General features: G+C 38.9%; 2 protein-coding genes across 4 annotated transcripts in view; one reads left to right on the forward strand and one right to left on the reverse strand.

Moving 5' to 3' along the window:
- The first annotated feature begins 477 nt into the window (after positions 1 to 477).
- On the forward strand, positions 478 to 1,957 carry LOC134740792 (cuticle protein 21-like). 2 transcript variants are annotated; one of them, XM_063673409.1, is made up of 3 exons: positions 478 to 573; positions 1,101 to 1,479; positions 1,549 to 1,957. In XM_063673409.1, the coding sequence occupies exons 1-3, from the start codon at positions 562 to 564 to the stop codon at positions 1,821 to 1,823; spliced, it is 666 nt and encodes a 221-aa protein (XP_063529479.1). In that variant the 5' UTR covers positions 478 to 561; the 3' UTR covers positions 1,824 to 1,957. The 2 variants fall into 2 exon arrangements, with proteins under 2 accessions (XP_063529479.1, XP_063529478.1); XM_063673408.1 differs by having other exon boundaries at positions 1,101 to 1,957.
- Positions 1,958 to 8,381: 6,424 nt separating this feature from the next.
- The window catches only part of LOC134740825 (zinc finger protein chinmo), a 125,134-nt gene continuing 111,236 nt past the window's right edge, over positions 8,382 to 22,279 (reverse strand). For both annotated transcript variants that reach the window (XM_063673468.1, XM_063673467.1), the window contains exons 3-7: positions 20,432 to 20,655; positions 18,057 to 18,373; positions 17,440 to 17,654; positions 15,951 to 16,142; positions 8,382 to 13,102 (exon numbers count right to left, since the gene is read on the reverse strand). In XM_063673468.1, coding sequence (XP_063529538.1) covers positions 12,885 to 13,102; positions 15,951 to 16,142; positions 17,440 to 17,654; positions 18,057 to 18,373; positions 20,432 to 20,655 — 1,166 coding nt within the window. In that variant the 3' untranslated portion in view covers positions 8,382 to 12,884. The remainder of the gene's footprint in view (positions 13,103 to 15,950; positions 16,143 to 17,439; positions 17,655 to 18,056; positions 18,374 to 20,431; positions 20,656 to 22,279) is intronic.

Consider the following 22,279-nt stretch of genomic DNA (forward strand, 5'->3'; position numbering starts at 1 on the left):
TACGTATATGGAAAGGTGCAATTCCGCCGAGCTTGCCTGGGACTCTTCACATTCAAATACATAATTTACTTACTCCGACCTATATTATTCAATTAAACACAATTACAAAAGACATCCATAAAATGTGATAATGATGCATTTTTCACCTTAACACAAACTTAAATTTAACAGATAAGCTCCTGCACACAAATTCCACTGTAATGAACTAAAAAAAAACGTAAACACGTCTTCTGCCAAGCAGACGGCATAAATTACTCGAAGAATGCACAGACCGGCCAGCCATCCAGATCACAGCGACCTTGCGTTTCCGGATACATCATCGACAAATGCCCTATACATATCTTAAAAATATGCCTGTGACATATACATAAAGCCTGAAAACCAAGGAAATATCAACCTTAACCCAAAGCGTTCAAGTCCACGGATGTCAACCACGCACGGCTATCGCACATGAGGTCCATACTCTTGTTACCACGCCCTCGTATTTGCTTCTTCGTATATAAGCTCGTCTCGTTCCTATGAGAATCATTCTTCGGTTGGAAGTACTTTAGTCCGTACGCAATGGCTGCTAAGGTGATCTACTTATAATTAATAGTGCTGCGATTAATGTGGTTTTTATTCATTAGTGTTGACATTAGTTATTGAGATCTTTGCTAGATTTTTAAAATAAAGTCTAGTGTGTTCGATCTATTAATTAACATAATATAAAAGAGTGAAAAACAAAAACAATGTCTCATAAAATTCTTAGTGTTATGGCAGCAGCTATAGTTGCTTCCAAAATAAGCTGACCTTTACAGCTTAACACGCAAGACGTCAAGTTGTTTCTAGAATCTGTAATTGTAGCTAAACTGATGTGAATATTCCTTTAAAATTAAACGAATTTATTGAAAGAACAACCTAAAGTGGCAATCGAACTATTTTATTTTATGATAGTTCAATCTCATTTTAAGTGACATGCTGCCGCGCATCTCGCTCTCATAGAACGACGTTAAAATTTGCTTCTAAAGATAGGTCGTTTTATAAACGATGCCGTTATTAACACAACATTTAGTAACTTTTAGCTCTGTCACGTTATATAAAACTTTATTCTTTTGTTCCAGTTTGTCGTAGTGTTCGCGCTGGCGGTGGCCGCCCAGGCGTCAGTGGTGCCCGTGGGCGTCGCGCGCGCAGACGACTACACCAGCTTCGCGTACGACGTGGCCGACCCCAACACCGGCGACTACAAGAGCCAAGTGGAGACGCGCGTCGGCGGCGTCGTGCAGGGCCAGTATTCGCTGTTGGACGCTGATGGCACCAAGCGCACCGTAGATTATGCCGCTGATGATGTCAATGGTTTCAACGCTGTCGTGCGCAAGGACCCTGTTGCTGTCGCTGCGCCCGTTGTGAGCGCGCCAGTATTCGAAGCCGCTCCCGCTGTGGTTGCCGCGCGCACTGTCGCTGCTCCCGCAGTGTACTCCGCTGCTCCCGCTGTGTACTCCGCTGCTCCCGTTGTTGCCGCGCGCAGTGTCTCCGCCCCTGCCGTATATTCCGCTCCTGTGTATGCTGCACGCACTGTTGCCGCTCCAGCTGTGTACTCCGGCCCTGTAGTGGCCGCACGTACGGTTGCTGCTCCCTCCGTGTACTCGACCGGTGTGGTTGCTTCAGGGCCTGCTGTATACGCCGCTAGTGCCCCCGTGGTAGCCACCCGCACCGTCGGCGTCGCCGCACCGCACCTCTACTCCGCCCCCGTCGTCGCCCGCTACGCCGCACCCTCCGTATACAGCTCTTACTACGGCACCCCTTACACATACGGCGCGTACGCTTCCCCGGTAGCTCAATGGTAACTTTAACGAAACCTTGTTTCAAGGTTCCTTAGCCATAAACCACGACGTGTTCTTCGTAATGTAAATAACTTATACGACTTTGTACATATAATATGCGGTATGTATGCGAAATACAAACGTTTTATACTTAAAAATCGTATTTTTTTTGTAAGAACCTACTCCGTTGCATATCCCTATCCTCCCTATCAATAATAGATATCTAAACATGAGACTGATGTCACAAATTAAATCTGATTAATTTAATTAATGGGGTTAGCAACTGTCAAAAACCTTAGCGTTGGCGCCAGACATTTAAATCAGTACCTACAACACCAGTGGGGCGACGTTCCTCCTTTCGAGCATTGCTCCGAGCAATTATTAGTGTTGGCACAACTTGACGTCCCTTTGCGTGCACAACCACAGATAAAATAATGACTTGAATTTTGACAACCCTAAATAGCCAAAAGGGATAGTGCCATAATTACATTAGAAAGGGACATCATGATTTGTCCCTGAATCGCTGTCAAACTTCGGTTTTGCAATAGGAAGTGTTACTTCTGTACGGTAGTACTATTGGTATTTATTCTGTTCAATCAGAACATATATCAAATGAAACAGGCCCCAGAATGTAACAGTGAGTCACACACTGCTTATTATTTTATAACGCCTTTAGTAAAATGTCAATGCAGCCAAGAACAAAGAAAATAGTGAGTACTTACTGCGTAGGCTCCATGCCTCTATGCGTGTTGGTAGTCATAAATAATCGCAGTTATAGAAATGGAGCATAAAGTGAACCTTGATGCCTTCCCACACTGTCGACAGTTCCGTGCGCTTCCTTTAAGGGAAACCGTACCTACTTGTGTAAACAAGTGTCGCACTTGATAGACATAATCCAATATAAACGGCCATCGTACCTATTTTTGAAATTGGAATCTGCGTGACGAATTTAAGGAGCAGTTCTTTTAAAATTGCGTTATTGAGTTAGTAACATCAGCTTGGATACTGTCTTAGTTCCACTCACGCCATTGTAGTCTCTAAAAAACAGGTAGACGACATAGATGCGACGGTAATAGCTTACCATCACGGGATTCGTCTGCACGTTTGCCTCTTACCAATATCATAAAAGTAAAAACTGCGTGTTTTGTTTTACATTTCTGCAAATTACTTATTAACATATTTATAACTTTTGTGAGACATTTAGAAAAGACAATACGTTATTCCGTTGCACGACTCACTTAATAAGCATTGAAATTATTTCACGGAAAATGTTTTGTACGGTATCGAAATTCGAATAGAGAAGATGGGGGCAATTTTGCCCCACCAAACATAAGAGCCACAACGGCCATCGGTAAAATTGTTCAATAGGAAATTCTCGTCTCCACCTGGCTCTTGTAGTCGCCGGTGTTGGGGTCGGCCACGTCGTACGCGAACCTGCTGGTGTCGTCTGCGCGCGCGACGCCCACAGGCACCACTGACGCCTGGGCGGCCACCGCCAGCGCGAACACTACGACGAACTGGAATAAAACTAATGTATAACTAAAAGAGAGTACTCTAAACACTTGGACAAAAAATCTTTTATTGAATGAATTTGTTGCGTTTGTATCAATCATCAAACTTCTGGCCAATCTTGATAGTGAAGATAAATATTAGATAGGTACTTACTTCCTCAATAAATAAGTAAAATGTTAGTAAGTAGGTGAGTAGACTTCGACGGATCGTCATGCCTATTGGCATTGACATTCTTTAAGGAACGTGCTCTGATTTTTAATTCAAAAGTAATGACTAAATTTATTCAACATTTGTCTGAGAAATGTCGTTCTATTTTTACAGATTTATTGTGTATAGGTAACACATTGCTTTAATAAGACAAGTAAACAATTGAACTTTAACTATCAAGTTTGTTTTCTCAAAAAAATAATTATAAACTGTCCAATGTCTGAAATATAACCGCAATACGATAGCCCTGCGTATACCTAACCCAATATATCCTTGTTATAATATAATATATATTGTTGTAATAAAAATTAGTTACCTTAACAGCCATTTCGGATTGAGATAATCAACTAAACGATGGCCGCTGCCCCCGACCATCGGCTTAAGGATGACTCACGTTAGACCGGGCCGTGACCGGGCCGGAGCTTCCGGCGCTTACTTTTCTATGACATAACAGGTGATCACGTGATGCTTTCCATCGAAAACGAAGCACCGGAAGCTCCGGCCCGGACACGGCCCGGTCTAACGTGAGTCATCCTTTATATGTATATATCCCCATGACATGATATCAGCCACTCGTAAGAATTGAAATGGGCCAGATTCGCGCGCAAGATTAATTGTTCAGGATTGGTTTTTGTATGCAGATTTCAACAAAATTGTAGTAACTTCTGGGTTTTAATGGACTTGTTTTATTGCCGTGGTGCTGATTGATTTTATATTAGGATTCAGCATTTTATTTTATGAGTTTGCTAATTCACTTCACTGTAACGTATTTATTTTTATTGCTTCAATCGAAGACCACACTAAGTTGCGATGGTAACAGGTACTAGCGCCGTCTATAGGTATTAAGTAAGCAAAATAAAGTGAAAAGTAGCGCTGAATCATTATTAAATTTTGCTCGACACTACTTCTAGTAATAGGTACCTACGTTATCTTTAAGAAGTGCTCCGAATTTTACCCTTAGATAACTTTTCGCTTGGATATCATATATTCAGAGATTCTCCAATCTGAAAAAAAAAACACACATTCATGTCATGTTATGTCGCCATACGGCGCCATTTCACACTTTATGTTATGTAAGTAAGTAAGTAAGTAAATATTCTTTATTGTACCAAAATTATACACTTTACATACATGTAAAACTACAAAGAAAAATTTAAAGAAAAAATAGAACCAGGTAACAACAGGCGGTCTTATCGCTAAAAAGCGATCTCTTCCAGACAACCTTTGGGTAGCAGGAAATGTAGAACATACAAAAGTCAGCAGCGATGTAGCGATGTTTTAAATTTTAAATTCAACGTGTCATGGTCTGTCTTCATTACAGACAGTTTGAACGAGATATCGCCACCTTCTCGAGTCAATTGTACTATACTATGTCTATGAGTCAATTCGAGCCCCAAGAAAGCCAACTTAGTGGTCATAATAAGGAACCCTCAAACGTCGTGCTCAGCAAAAATGTCACTTGTTAGTTACTTACTCAGCATTGGCATTAAAACGTTATTAGCCGGTACCAAATCTGGCTAAGCCGGTTCGGCCATACATTACAAATGTTAGCAAGTGATTAAGTACTACTTACGTCTTATCACATGGCTACTGATCTAACTTTAAAAAGCTATTAGATGCATGGCCTTTAAATTGGTTCAATCATACTCGTCCCAAGTATAGCCTGGCTAAACTTTTTGTTAGTATCTACTGACACACATCTGTGCTAGATTAAAAAATTCTATGGAAGTTCGACCTCTTGTGAAAAGTTGACTGTAAGCCATTAGAGGTGTCATCATCTTCCTCGCGTTACCCCGTCATTTTTGCCACGGCTCATGGGAGCCTGGGGTCCGCTTGGCAACTAATCCCAAGAATTGACGTAGGCACTAGCTTTTACGAAAGCGACTGCCATCTGACCTCCCATTCCAGAGGGGAAACTAGGCCTTATTAGGATTAGTTCGGTTTCCTCACGTTGTTTTCCTTCACCGAAAAGCGACTGGTAAATATCAAATAATATTTTGAACATAATTTCCGAAAAACTCATTGGTACGAGCCGGGATTTGAACCCGCGACCTCTGGATTGAAAGTCGCACGCTCTTACCGCTAGGCCACCAGCGCTCTTCTCTTACGAGCCAACTATATCTACGTGATTAAATTAGGTATTGCCACAAAATAGTTATTTACGATACAAGTGCGAAAAATAGGAAATTACATATGGCACTTTAAATTTTCGACGTAGTTACGTAATGTGCTTATTATAGCACCGGTGTCGTAATGTAGCACCAGATGTAATAGTACATTATGATACAAGTGTGCTACGTTGGTAATTACGCACGAGGCGATATTGTGCTCGCGACCTGTAAATTGGGTGTGTTTTAAGTATAGATAGAGAGAATCATACTGTCTTTATCTTACGATAGTACTCGCACCCAATTTACTGACTAATTGGGTTTGCCAGACTATAAAGGACCTATTTTCTTGTTATAATCGCCTACAGTAACATAATAGCAATTCATAGATGGCTCCATTAGCGTAGCCACAGATGGCGCTTGTATTGTATATCCTTATGAATCAAATTATGTTTTAACTGTATATTAGTTTGTATACAAAGGTACTTTAACACAATAAACAACGAGATATATTTTAGCAACAATTTTTTATTAAGAATTCCACAGTGGATCAAATTTTTCTTCCATGTAATAACTATTATCTAAATCAGGTTGTAGTTTCGTGATGTGGCCGAGGCCTCTATGCGTTACCGCAGTGTTCGTGGACAAATATAATTATGTACCTGTATTCTCCACAGGTCACATATACTTAGCTTAATGTCCGAATACACGCTTACATGTAACACCGATATATTATGAGATACGCCCGAGGGACGAAGGATTCAGTCAAGCAGAATGGACATTTATGGACTATATACCCAAAACGTGTATCCGAACGACGAAGCAAACATAACACCGACGTCCAAACCAACGTAACAAAACGTAATCCGCCAAATTATCATCAAGATACTAAAAAATTCGCTAGAACCATTTAAATTATTATAGATACATTTATCATTCAATAAATCATTTCGCTAATATGAAAGTGAACGCGCATACTTCCGACAATATTTCTGTAAGGTCAATTGTTTCATCAAATGGTTAAAACTTGCAGTGCCAAGAACCCTAATCTTTATACAAAGTGAGCTTTTGACAGTAGTTGTGTTTTATAAATATACTCAAGAATTTAACTAATGAAAAACGCAGCACTACAGAAAATGTCGAAAATCGTTATATAGTTTCTTATCTGCCACTCTACCGCTGTTGTACATTCGAATGACAGGGAGGCAAATAACGAAGATTCAATTTTCGGTTTTTGCGTTACACCCTCTGTCCCTTACTTTCCCTCTTATGCGCGTGAAAATGTGAAACTAACTCGCATGTAAAGTTGTTAGGACCACAATTTTTTGTCTAATTTCAAATGAAATGGTGTCAGAAGTACACGCGATTCGAACACAATACCCAACGCGCGTGTGGTCAAACCATTTGCCAAACATCAACCGATTCCATATCAGCTTGTATGTAAATACTTATTTAGACAGCTATACATATGTTATGCACATCCAACCCGCTTCACCACTACACCACAGCTACGTTCCTATCGTATAGTACAAAAAAGAAATCAACTAATAAATACCTAATGTAAAATCACAAGTAGTGCTATACTTACTGTTAAGGTTTTTTCCTTTATATAAAAAAGTCGCATAAAAATCACAGACAATCACTTTCCCTTTTACAGACATAGACCACCGATGACCGCATTTTTACTAAGCGTTAACTTCCTAAGATACAAAACCCTACTTAGTTTTACAACCATGCTGGTTTACAAAATGTACATACCTTACTCGATCTAACCTTGCTTACTCGTACCTACCGCTCGACTACCTGCCCTACCAACTCATCAGAAAAGAAACGAAACCTAGGAACCGCAGCTAGCCCTCACGGAACCCGCACTGACCTGAATTAAACACGAACCATTTTGTACTCTCCTCACTTACACTAAAATTATAATTTATCTGCCGACAAAATACAATTTTGGCAACATTTACATAAAATCCGATACCATAATTTGTACTGGCATTAACTATTAAGACTTGAGAATTTGTACTATAGTTGCTGTACAGATTGCTCGTTGTTTGCCCTTTTTCGCTTTTTTGTGTAGATAGCTCACACTTACACAAAGTTGACACCAAGAACATAGTAAAGACATCGAGACTTAGCCCACCCGAACTTAACGTTAACGGTTAACATGTACTAATGCTTATTTACAGTCTTGGATGACTTGATTCGTGCCACACTGGCTGAGATAGCTATTATAAAACATCAATATATGTATTCTTGTAGGTACAGATTTATATTCATCTTAACTACGATTAGTTAACACCGATGCGATTGTATGGCGGCGTGGGGCCACGCCATTCTTAACTCTATTGTCAGGTTTGTGTCTCGTGAATTACTCTAGTGAATCCGAAAGTGATTGTTATAACATTAACATTTTAATTTAATACTTACATTAAATGCGACAGAACATTAATAGGTATTTACTCATTATAAAATTCGTAGAGGTGAATCACCGAGATACGCCCGAGATCGATTCAATGTAAGTGCACGCTTAAAATATAGGTAAAAACATCCAATAATTACTTCAATAATTCCTGTCCAGTTAAGTGCGACTATTTTATGAATATTACTTAAACGTCAATTCCTTAAATAATGTACTTAAATTTATTACAATAAATACTAAACACGATGGACGGGTGTAACTTGTTAAAGATAAATAAAAAAGAAATCAAAAACGGAAGGGAGAAAAAAGGGAACAAAAATAACAAACAAAAAATAATTTTGTTACATTTTTTTTAATTCGCTGAAACCTAACAAACAATAATTTTCATTTTTCATCTCCTTAAAACATAGTAACATCTATGTAACACAAAAATTAACTGGGAAAAAGTAATAATAATAAAAATTACGAATAAAAATGTTTTATACTCCGGAGAGTGAAGGAAGGTACAATTAGATTACGAGTACTGCGACTGCGGCCGACTCCCCGACAAGCTTTTGCTTAAGAAATGAGGTAGAATAGTGTTTATGAGATTATTAAAACTAGCCTAATTAACAACTTAGCCTAGGGTTAGGAGCGACACCTCAGCGGCCCGGAGTCGCCCGACCCGCGTGGCGGGGCGACATCAACACCGACCCGCGCGGCGGGGCGACATCAACACCGACCCGCGCCGCGGGCCGGCGCGGCGGACACCGAGATTCACGTCTGTGCTAGCCTCGGATCTGAACGCATATGAGCATTATTTACAACAGCTTTAACAATATTTGTTCCACTAACGTTCAGTCCATACTATTTAAGTATTAAAGTATTAAATCGTCTCGCGATGAGTATAGAAATCTTAAGTTTGTAAATACTCTTAAATACATCTGGAGAGTTTATAGAATTTCAAGTCGTTAAAGTGTTGAATCCTGAGGTAGCATAGTTTGTACTTTATTTTTTATTTTTTTTATTTTCGCAACACGCTTACACACTAAATTTATACCGTTTGCATATAAAAATCTATTTAAAAGCTTATTTATTACTATGTTATATTTCTCGAGGTAGATTAACTTATCAGCTAGTGGCTGTACAGTGGGGCACGTTCAACGACTTTTTAAAATGTTCTTTATTCAAATGTCTTTTTTTTTAAAGACGGAAGTTGAATGTGTTGTCACTGTACAGCCAGTGTGACGGCAGAGGGTCACCGTACCCGTAACAATCTTTGGCTTTACCATCACGACATATCGCGATTTAACATTAAAAACTTAAACTAAACGTAAACTTATTATAGATAACTCAAAGTGGAGCCGTTAGGTAAGCAAATAAAATGCAAAGGCAGTTTTGTTCCAGCAAAACAATCAGGCTCCAACAACGTAGGGAGACAATACGTAAAAAAGCTCAAACAAATTCGCTTGTAAAATTGGTAGACCAGGGGCCCGTTTATTAAAAGCTTGTAGCTTGTAATACAAGTGGAAGTCCCTTTCTAACAAAAGCTGTCAAAAAGTGACATCCGCTTGTATTACATGTTACAAACTTTTGAGAAACGGGCCCCAGTCCAACTTTCATGGTCTAAACTAAACAAACTGTTTGAACTTCCATTCACTGTTGCCTCCAAATCACTATTCCAAACAAAATGGTAACAGATTCCTTAAATTTCGAATTTCCTAAAATAATGAAATGGCAAACTTATCAGGGACTTTGTTAGATGTCATAACTCGTAGCTAGATCAAGTACTTTCCAGTCGATCCCTATTTACAGTATTACAAGGGTATATCTGACTGGAGAGTGTTTAAACTAGTTAAATCTTCCCTGATTAAGTTGAAAGCATTTTGTATTCAATCACTGATACCGAGCCCGCTCCGCCGGCTCGGATAAGCCTCGGTCGGTCGGAGCGAGCCGCAGTAGTTCACCGCACCGTTGCCATCTTTACAGAGTTACAGACATTCTGGGGAGTTCGGCCAAGTCTTAGTGTAGGGATTGCAGACACCGACTAAATGTGAATTCACCTATCACATCAAATACAACATTATAACTATATAGGGACCCTCTAGTAATTTGTCCGCAAATAGCTTTAACAATTCAACTTAATTTAGACGCGTTATCCATCATCCCAAGTTATTCTGAATATTGTACTTCGCAGAAAACATCCAATAATTCTAAAAATAAACGGTTATTAATAAAATTGACGTTCGATTTGTAATCTAAAATTTGTACCTTAGTTTTTTAAGAAAGAAGTAAATCCAATAATGATTTCGACGAACCTCTAGTGCCACTCGAAGCATCGCTCGTAACTTTCCTTACGACTAAACCCATCATTCAACTTAAAAGAAACGACAAAAGCTAAAAAACGTGATGCATTTATGCAGCTCTTTTATGTATCACAAAAACATTAAATGTCGAAAAGAAAATAATCACAACTATGAATTTTGAATTCATAAGAAAAACGAAAAGACAAAAATATAACTATAATTTTTCCTTTTTTTTTTCGAAATCACTACAAATAATAACGTAATTTTAACAATTTATAAGCGAAATAGCAAAATATTTCTGTCTTAAAATAAAAATCGAAATAATGCCACAAAATTAATGAATCTTTTATCATAAATCAAAACGACCGCTTGGGAAACGATCAAAATGATGATAATTATTGAAACGATGCCAACTACAACAACGTGAAACACCCCACCCTACCCACGAAGAGATCTCAGACAAATACAATAAATATTATTCTGTGCGATAATTATTATAAAGTTTATAACAAATATTATAATAAAGTTTGTATTGTCGGGAGACAGGACAGTTGGCCTGCGATCTCTTGCCACGATTAAATACCCATCCGAAACCAATTCAACCTTTGAAATCAAAACCGAGTTACTTATCGAAGATTACATAAAAACTGGACTTAACGTCAACATTAGTATAGAAAATAGAAGTCTGTTTTTATAAATTTGAATGAGATAAATCTTTCATAGTCATACATTGGTAACTACTAAAATATCAAAACGGAGATGAACAATTGGGCCAAATCATACCGTGTCGTTCTGCAATTTCGTTCTATTCATAAATTGAGTCAAATTAGTCAAATGACATTATAACCGATGAATAATACGACTACTCTATTTTCATTTGATTCAGTCATAAATTAAGTCATTGTCGCAACGTGAACATTTGTAATGCTAAAGACGAAACTGTTTGACATGCGGACGGATCCGGCCCCAAACTCTGAACTTAACTATTCTTGAAAACAATAATATCCCGAAACCATTAAAAGAGAACTAAAACGCTGTCTTCCCATGGTAACCTAACAGAAACTAGAATCACTAAAATAAAATCACTGAGCCTTTGGAAGGCGTTGTCTCTCATAAATATTTAATAGTGTATCCTAAATATAAATATAATAAATATGAATGCAGCGTATTCCTAAATATCAGGAATATAACACACAGTCGCTACACCCACACTTAACAATATAAAAGAATAATATAAAATAAATAAATTGATGTGAACTTAAATTGATGATATTTGGCACTGTCCCATCTGAGTTACGAAAACTAAAGAGCATGTATTGCAGAGGAAAGCTACTTCTCAAGTATAGAGCGAGCCGCGGGTCCACACAACATATAATACAATGACCCGAAACCCGCCCCTAAATTACCATTAAATAATTAAAAAAACCTCAAGTGGTTGCACTGAAATGACTAGGAATATTAAAGGTATGTAAGTGGCCTTCACCTAAATGCACTACGATAAAAGAAAAAACACTTCAAAACGGAATGTTAAAATCGATACCATCCCCATGAAACATATAATTATTTTGGTCTCAATAGTAACACCCGTGCAGCGAGCCGGCGGCGGCGATGTAACAACGCAACTAAGTTTGATAATATATTTATGCGTTAAAGTAATTAAAAGTAGATTAAATTTCTTATTATTATCAAGTTCGGTAAAAACTGGCATAATTTAATCGTTATAAACGGACTCCTTCCATTTAAAAACAATCAAATTAGGTACAATCGTCGCGGAGTAGGTAGGTCGGTTCGAGAATTGTTACAAGGCAACCCGCTCGGATCGAAAGAACGACAGATACTATGGGCTGTAAACACATTCATGCATCTCTCACGTGCATTATTTTCAAAACACCATTTTATTTCTTTACCTAACTACTTACGTTCCTATCGGCAAATTGTACTTCGTACAAACTAAAACCGTTCAAGTTCACTGTACAGTACAAAACTGCTAAAAATCTACAGCTCTATAACCCTTAGAGAGGACAATGTGGCAAAACTAGAAGCAAAAAATAAATGCCCGTCTATTATCGTATCACAGATGCGTTGCAGAAAATTAACCCGGCGGACTACAATTAAAATATTATCTATCAGTAACTTTATGTATAAAAATGCTCCGGAAACGGCGTAGAAAATAAAATTGTAGAGATTTTGCCACATCGAACCCGAACGCGTGTCTCAACCTAGGCCAAGGCGTCACACAATATTCTCCTATTATTTACATACACTTAGCCTATGACCATCAGTCTCAACATCATTTCTAAGATCCTCGACCGGACCGTCCGGCCCCCGGACGACCGGCCGGGGAGAGGTAACTTCGTCCACAGTCAACCGGACATATTCGAAGGTTTCCGACCGAGCCCCGACCCGGGCCGGGCGAGCGGCCCGAGCCGCAAGGGAATTAAGTAACAATTATTATCGCACGATTAAAATTAACCTTAAGATCAATTTTTGAGGTAGATTACCGGTTAGAATAATATGGTTCTGGGAGGTATATCGGGAGGACGGCGGCGACCTACTGCGCGTGGTTGGCACCGGTCGCGTGCAAGCCGGCGCCGGCCTGGTGGCGGTGCTCGCGCGCGATGTGGCGGCGCACGGTGTTGTTGCGCGTGAACGTGCGCGAGCAGTGCGGGCACGGCACGCGGATACCCTGGTGCCGCTGGCGGATGTGCGCGCGCAGGTTCGTCTCGTACCCGTACAGCCGCTCGCAGTACGGACACTTCAGCTTCTTGCCTGCAAGCAAGTGTAAGGGTCACGTCAGTCACTTGTCAGTGCGAGTCGCTCACTTGTACTCGCCATCACCAGCGCCCATTAGCGGTAATACTAAAATACAAGTTACGATACAATACGATACGATAACTCCAATCTAGTAGCGACATTCCGCTCCGGAGGGAGAGAAATTTATTCACAAAAATAGTGCAAAAATATTACACAGTAATCTTCAAACATCGGATTGACGGGGGCAAATCTGAACTGACGGTTAATAGTGCGAGGACAAATTAAATTAATTTTATTACTTGATATCGATAAAAATGACGTACAACCGTTGTGTAATTTTAAGAATGTGAAATAATGGTATATTGCAAGCTAAAATAAATTTTAGCAAATCCAGGTTAAATACGTTTTGGTTTTTAGCGACGCCGTTATGCCTTTTGCTTTTTCCGTGACATATGAATTTTACATTTTTTGCAAAAGTAAGTCGTACCTCTATCTTCTATATCTGAATGGTCTGGTAATTTTTTCTTGCGAGGCATTTTTAACCTACTTAATAAAACAAAAAGGCTGGCGTAATTAATCGGAATGCTAAATAATAATATTTTACTGAATATTGTCTTCGGTTACCGCGATAGTTACTCATGAAATAAAACTATGAAAACGGATTTTTATCGCGTATATATATATATCTTTACTTGAAAAATAATTATAGTGTATAACTAGCCTTATGAACCGATTTTGCATGTACAACTAGCCTTAAAGTTTGTAGTCTATGATTGTTCATTATTTTAGTATGTGGGTATTTTTGCACTTTGTAATTTTTCCTCAGTCACCCGTTGACCACGAACGCTGTAAAGAGTTCGAAACGTCGGGATGTATTATAAAGTCAATATATGCGATATAATCCGTTTTCATAGTTTTATTTCAATATTTTACTGAATTAATTATTCAATGTAATTGTAATACTTGTCACAAGTGACTCGACACCGTCAATGTCAGATGTCGGTTGTTTATACTTGTGATAAGTATAAATGAAAGAGGTTTGCACACAATTAAATGTATTCAAACTTAGCCATTAGCCATTTTGATAATGATGGATAAAATTGTTTTTTACGATGTCGATAAATTTAGTCGATTTTCAATTAATCACTAGCACTGGTGCACTTTTGCCCCCGTCAATCCGGTGTTTGGCTAATCTTTATTGCTTCTACTAAATCTATAAATCTCATTAATAATATTATATTTTTTTCAGAAAACGTGTGCAAGTCGATGACTATATTTTCTAACATATTTTTTGACGGTTAACTAATGAAATATAAAATTTAAATGCGACACGATTGCCGATGCGTACGGCCTTGACCGAGCATTTGTATACACAGTATTTTTGCCTATTGAATATGAATTATTTATTTTATTCTATTATACTGTCTGACAATTTAATATGAAGGATGATTATAGATACTTGTATATTTCATTCATACCTTTGAATTACTAAGTACGAAATATAAGAAACGACATTGAACTTTCACTGTTAATTGACTAATGTAAGATTTTATCTACAGTTAAACTGCGGCTAAGTATTAATAATACGAGTATCAAACTGAGTTCTAATTAAAGGACTAGAGTCATCATTTGCTTGCTCTTTTCCTAGTCACTTGGGGTCGCAGGATGACTTTTTCCTCCATACCTCTCTTTCACATGCTTTATTTTCATATCATCCCTCACAAAGGCCATCCACCTTTACCTTAGTTTTTCTTCCGGCCGTTCCGTCGGTTTGCCGCTGTCTCTGTCACATTTCGAAAGAAAGAACGGGAAAGATCATGCGCGCCAAGTGTCAATTTTGATCGAATTTTGTCGATTTTTATTTGTTTTAAAAACTTTACCCTACAATGTCGAAATTCGAAAGCTATGAAATTATTATTTAAGTTAAGATTGTTTTTTCTTCTTTTTTTATTTATAGTATCGCATAATAAATAACCGAGTAAAGTTGGATTAAAAGTCCGAGTAAGAGGTTACTTTGGGAATTAATTGTATCGAGCGAAGTGTCATAATTCGTGTATCGGAAGCTATGATATTAAAGATAATATAGTCAAGAACTACATATATTTTTTCCACGTCTACGAATATCAACGCCTCTTAGAAAAACAGGATCATATAAGGAGATTTTTCGCCTTCTGGCTCAGGGAACCGCCTTAATCAGCGAACTGGACGCAAGCGGCGCGCGGCACAGCGAGCGGCAAATCAAGGCCATTCATACATTGCGCTCGACCACATCTATGAACGGCCTGGATTTGCCGCTCGCCGCTGTCATCCAGTCCGCGGCCTTACATCCCTCCTCCACATACATTTCTAATACCTTTCACGTCATACTCCGTCACCGCAATGTCGCTGCAGAATTAGCTCGTTTTCACATTTTCACCATAGGGTAGTTGACTATTTTTTTTTATGGTATCAGTCGATCAGGTTTGTTTTGAGGATCAAATATCTGTATGGGCCCCATTGCACTTTACTGAGGAAACGCTCTTACAAAATGGCAACACATCGTGACGTCACTGTGTCACTTTGCTAAGAAGCCGTTTTGGAATACAAAGAAATTGCGATTTTGTCGGTGAAATGTTGCGTTTATGTATATTGTTGCTGTACAATATTTTTTAAAACAAAATGTAAGGAATCAAATGGTGCCGTTTTTTTTTCCTATTTGAAAGTTTAAAAAAAAGTTTGTATTTCTTTATTATTCCCATATATTTTTTAAGTTTCCAATAGTGATAAATTGCTCATTTTCTATCTATTTGACTAGATTTCGTTAATAAATTCAACATGTGTCAATGTCAACTACCCTATTTAGTCAGTGTCACTCAGCACTCACCGTCAGGAGTGGCGATGCCGCCGGATTTGCTCGTGATCATTTTCGTGGGCCACGTCATGTCGGCGGTGGGCTTGGGCACGGGGGAGGTGGCTAGCGGCTTGTCGTGGTAGCTGGGGGGCATGGTCGCGGCAGGTGGTGACGCATTGTTGTATCCGCTCGTGTGGTAGTCGTTCTCGTTTTTGACCCGTAAATCTGGAACATAACATACATGTCATAAATGATTAACCAAGGGTTGCATCAAACCGTTTGTCACCGTTATAACCAAGGGTTGCATCAAACCGTTTGTCACCGTTAAGTGGTTAGTGGACGACCGCTTCTCCACAAAAATGTAGTTCCCATTTTCTTCCTTAGATATTAACATTATGGAAAATAGTTTTAAAAAATTTATTGTATAAATATTAACCATAATTAATGATCAAAAAAACTGGTAACCATGGTAACTCCACCACATTTTTCTTTTGATTGATAGGACAAGAAACGAGTTTTTTATTATGTAGAGCCGATTGATATGATATCTTCCCTTCAAGTGGCGGTCAACCCGTGAATAGTCGGATTGAAAAGCAGTAAACTGGCGGCCCACCACTCACGGGTCGATGCGAAAACCAGTAAACTGTCGGCTACCAGTGAGTGGCTAATGAGGTGTTGCCGTATTTAGAAGTGAAATTGAACACATTTAGGTATAGTAACGCTCTTCTAGCGCCCAAAATTAGGTAGCGAGTTAGACAAGGATATAACATACAGTAAGAAACACAAAAACACTTGGTATACAATTTGTTGGTGAGGACCATTCATTCGGGAGCGACTGCCTAGTCCGAGTTCAGTCTTGATTTTTAAGAGGTTATTTTGTAAAATAAATTGTATGTTAGGTCCCTTTTAATGGTTGTCTTTAAAATAAAATTATAGTCTTACTTTGATAATTAAATGTGACGTTTTCAATCAAAAGGTACCGCTTTGTCGCTTATCATAAGGACGAAATTGGATTGTATCTTTATACGAATAACCTGCCAGAGCGTCCTTATGGCAAGCGACAATGTGGTATCTTTTGATTGAAAACGACACAAATAACAATTACTTCCAATCATATTTTTTTTATGGTGGTAGTAATTTTTGACATGGAAACTGGAAAACTGTCATTCTTCCTGAGTATGATTAGGTCTGGCCAAATGTATAAACATTATAATAGTTTATTTGATTGATATATTCAAATAGCATATTTAACGCTGATTCTAACGATGTGATTTAATATATACTTTTAAACATAGAAAAGCTTAAATCGATGATTTTGTAAAATTTTCTTAATCTGCGCTGACCACCCATCGGTGCCCCGACTACTTTTCGCGTTTTCGCTGGCGCCACTTGAAGGGTTAAGCAAATATTGAGAGACGATATAATACTTTCAGAAGCGTTTTTATTTGATCAGTTGGCTAATTTTAAGTATTGTAGTATTGTGTTTGTGGCCGTTTTTGTGACGATGTGTGAGATAGCGTACCTTCAGCCCCCTGGTCGGTGTCCCGCCGCTCCAGGTCGTCGGTGCGCTCGTAGCCGTTGTTCTTGACGGCGTTGAGCTGCGCGCAGTCCGGCGGCTCGTCGTAGCGCGCTCCGCCACCCGCCGCGCCTGCGCCCGCGCCCGCGCCCGCGCCCGGCGACGAGCGCGTGTCCGGCTCCTCCGCCACGCTGCCGCAGTGCGATGATGATGAGCTTTGTCTGGAACACACAACGATTAATATTACTACATATACAGTTGCATATCTCCCGATGACGACCGAGTACCTTCGCAAATCCAAAAATGTGCGAGTCTTTGACAAACTGCATAAAAAGGAAGAATATCGAAAGGAAGAAAAGGTTTTCATTAGCGTTGTCTGACAAATCATATAAACTCTTCTAGAATAGTCGAGACGACCTATTGAAAACTACCGAGAAAACTTTATTTATTGTAGGCATACGAAGCGATAGACCTTTGTAACGATCGCAAAACGCGAGAATACACATATTTAACTAGGTATGTGACTAGAATCGGACCAAGCTAACTCTACACAGACTTTGTACTTAATAATAAAGTGCAGATATGTCATGCTGAGTTAGCTTAGACGGACTACGTGAATTTACCTATAATTCCTAGCATGTGGGCTCTGAGACGGCGATGCTTTAGGCGGCGCGGGTCTTCGATGTGGCGTCGGGTGTAGGGGAACATGCGCGGGAGGCGCGTAGCGTCCCATCCCCGCACCCCCGCCGTGGATCGGCAGCCCGTAGCCCGGGATTATCGGCGCGAACGACATGTGCGACTGCTGCGCTTCGGGACCGTCGCAGTTCCCTGTGTTGGACACTGGGCTCGTTTTAATGCGAGTCTGGTGGCGTTCTGAGGATTGTTGTGTCTGCTGTTTTACCCATGCGTCCTGTGACATCTCCATTGAGAGGCCTTTGACCTGAAAGTGTTTGACGAAGATTGTTATTTAAGGTTTCTTCCTGGAATGAGGAGGCACACTGAAAGGTTAGGACAGATGTCGCCACTGCAATCGGACTTTGTTTACGTTTTGTTGTCAAGTGTCAAGAGCGAATCTTTTACTAATACTTGCGATTTATCAAGAAAAATGTATTCATTTATGACTGTACGGGAATTGCAAACCGAGCTTCGAAGGAAGAATGCAACAGTTGGTGGAAAAATGCTGACTTGATACAAAGGTAAACAAATAAGGTAATATTTGAGGTTATCTTCTGTGTTTTTACCGTTTATTAAAATTTTCGAAGGCGTGCAGTTTTTCCTCATATTTTACAAGTGTTCGATCGAAAACAAAGCTTTGGTGTATACCTGGGTGTACAAATAGGCGTTTTATATACGCCCGCTCTGCGAAACTGATCAGAGAGCCCAGATAGGTACACAAAGTAGTGATGCGTACGGAGAACAGCATGTGTGGACAAGACATGTCCTAAATAATGTACTACTTCATTAAAACTTAACTTACTAGTGTATTTACTCTTTCCAAAATATTTATGTTCCTTAAAATGCAGCCTAATATCATAATCATTTTTAATTCATAAAACCAGTTCATTAAATCGGTGTTTGCCATTTCCTTTAGTTTTTAATACCCAAAGCTTTTTTTACCCGTTTTATGCAAGGGTCCTTGGGAAAAAAGTGAGGTCCTATATTTCCATAATTTGTCGCACAACATAACATTTTGGAGAAAACGGAGATTGTTTACAATTTCTTTGAAAAAATGTATAAGATTTAGCAGTGACATCAGTTGTTCTGTTATGAAGGCGCCACCTGGCGTAACAAAATGTCAGTTGGCCTCCTCATTAAAGAAGATCTGTAAAACAATTATGACCTAGATTGGTAATGTTCTAGTGTTAAGATTAATTCCTTGAGGGTCACCTGACAGGACTAAAGTGTAGCCTTATTTATTAACGCTACGTATACTTTTCTCGACTGTATTGATATGAACTAAAACAGGGTCCTAGATTGGATTATGAGGCCACTGGATTAGATCATGTAGAGCGCATCTGCGGAACGTTTGCAAAAAACCGTTTGCATTGCTAATTGGTAACTCAGACTGTTTACAAAGCCGTGTCGGGGAATGTTAGCTTTCAACGTCTAATTTGGTATTTGAACAATGGGACAAAACTGGTATTTGCAAAGCTTGAACATTTAATATTGATTTACTTGTCGGATTTTTAAAGCAAGTTATAATCGACAGTTTGAAATGCAAAATTTGCTGATCTATGTAAATAATCTTAGTACTTGTTTTAGGTCTATGAACAGAGTTTAATCACTACCTAACAGAAGTGAAATAATCAAAAGACAAAAGTCATGAATATTAGAAAAGACCATGAAATGACACTATTGTAAAAAGTGAGTGGCTTGTACACTATTGTAAAAAGTGGAGTCACGAGTTATATCTGTAAGAGTCATCATCCATCCATCCACCCATCATCGTCATAGAACCGAATCAATCAACAGTGTTATGGGTGTTATGCGGCCTCTAGCAGTGAGAACACTTGTTAATTGACCTATAAGTTATATCTAGTCTTAAAAAATAATACCTTTCCCTTGTATACGAACTCTGGGCAGCTCATGATGCGTATCGTCCGTCTCAAAAATACGCACGCAGCCGAAAATCATCTACTTACCAAGCATAATTTATGCCTCTCTCAAGTTTCACCACAATTATAGTCCCTATTAAGAAGACAACTACGGCTTTCGCAAGTCAGTCCAGATTATACAGGCCTACTAACGCTTTTTGCTACCATTCTACTAACCTGTTAGTTCTCCTCACTTTTGGGAAAGCTGGAAAGCGCATCCGACTGACGTGGGCCCTTGTACATGAATATCAGCAGCGCTTGCATGCTGTCTGTCATGGTGGCTGTCCGCAGCTGCAGCCGAACGCCTCCTTCAAGGATCGCCACAATTAAAGCCCATCTTATGAAGACAACTGCGGTTTCCACCAAGTCATTCCAGACCGAAACCCTACTACTCTTGTACCAACCTGTAAGTTCTCTCCACTTTTAAGAAAGCTGGAGAGCGCGTCCTGACTGACGTGGACCTCGCCCTTGTACATGAACTCCAGCAGCGCCTGCATGTTGTCCGCCGTGGTGGCCTCGAGGATGACGTAGCAGGCCCCCGCATGGCTGGGAGGTGCGGTGTCGAAGAGTTCTTGGAAATGCTTGCTGCACGCCGCTAGGATTACTTTGTGAGCCTTGAACTGGCGGCCTGGAAAGATAAAGACATGTTTTGTAGATACATTTTCTTAAACAGACATTTACAATACATAGGTAAAGGTAGGTATACTTAAAAGACGTTCAACGCCTCTACAGACTCCCTTGAGGATTAACAAAATAATCAGTCTTGTTTTGTTTTAATGAAGAGAAGACGAGGCGTAGATTTCTTGTTAAAGATAATCTCAGTAGATCCTAAAGTAATATTTAAAATGTTCCTAAGTAGATCAATCTTCATCGCAAATCACCTTAAATAATTTCTAATATTCGCATGGTATCATCACAAAAAATCCTTTCTGCAATTTGAAGAAGACTCAACGCCGTTGAGATTTAAATTTCCTCTAGTAGGTACCTAACCTAATCATATAAACGGCCTATGACGGCAGCTCATGCCTATTATGTATGAATTTATTGCTGTTTAAGGACTGAACGACGCCTATTGAGTCGGAAATGTGCAAGTTAAGAATAAAACATTTACATATTCATTGTGGAATTTTCGAAGGTTCTGAACACTAAGATGAAGGTACATTTTAGATTATTATCCATTGGAGCGTGCGATGTCCTTAATCCAAACCGCTTCCTACTCGAATATTCAAATTTTATAATCTCCATAATAATTATTCACTGATCTAAAGACGACCCAAAGAATTAACTCGTATCATCATTATTACAGTATTATATTAATTTCTCTTGCAATATATTGAAACATATTGTTATTTATGTTTAACACATGTAGCATTTTTAACGGAGTCAAAACATATGAATACATTATTTGTTTACAAACATATGCGGTGTTAAAAAAAAGTATCGCTAACTTACAATACAACTGTGACACATATTGCAACAAAGAGAAATCAATTGTCAAGGTTAAAGTTTATCCATAGGAAAGGTCTTCGAAGTACTAATAGAAGATGAAAGGCTTCCACTTAATAATAGTATGTCTTATATTGACTAGACTTTTATAAATACTACATTGTCCACCTACCTGCACCTACCGCACCTACTTTACCTACGCGTACCTACGCGCACCCGAGATGTAGTTACTACGTAGTAAGAATAAGGTGGTCCTTGCATTCTGCGAACACTCAATGAAGATCAAAGCTATATTATGTCGTTTTTAGGGTTCCGTACCTCAAAAGGAAAAACGGAACCCTTATAGGATCACTCGTGCGTCTGTCTGCCCGTCTGTCACAGCCTATTTTCTCCGAAACTACTGGACCAATTAGGTTGAAATTTGGTATACATATATAGGTTTGTGACCCCAAGATGGACATGTAACGTAAACAAATAAAATTTAAACATTTAGACCACTTTTATATGAGAAAATTAAAAAATAAAGTTTTTCAAACTATATCCTGTTACATATTAAATGAAAGAGCTCATTGTGAGAAACTCAAATATATTTTTTTATAATTTTTGGATAAACAGTTTAGAAGTTATTCAAGAAAATATACAAAAAATTACCATCCCCCCCCCCTACCCCTTTATCTCCGAAACTACTGGGTCTAAAATTTTGAAAAAATACACAAAATAGTTCTTTCCCTATAGATAACAGGAAAACCTATTAGAGAAAAGTGTAGTCAAGCGTGAGTTGGACTTAAGTACTTAGTTTTAGATAC

This window comes from Cydia strobilella, chromosome 4 (assembly GCF_947568885.1).
Source record: "Cydia strobilella chromosome 4, ilCydStro3.1, whole genome shotgun sequence".
In the NCBI taxonomy this organism is placed as follows: domain Eukaryota; kingdom Metazoa; phylum Arthropoda; class Insecta; order Lepidoptera; family Tortricidae; genus Cydia; species Cydia strobilella.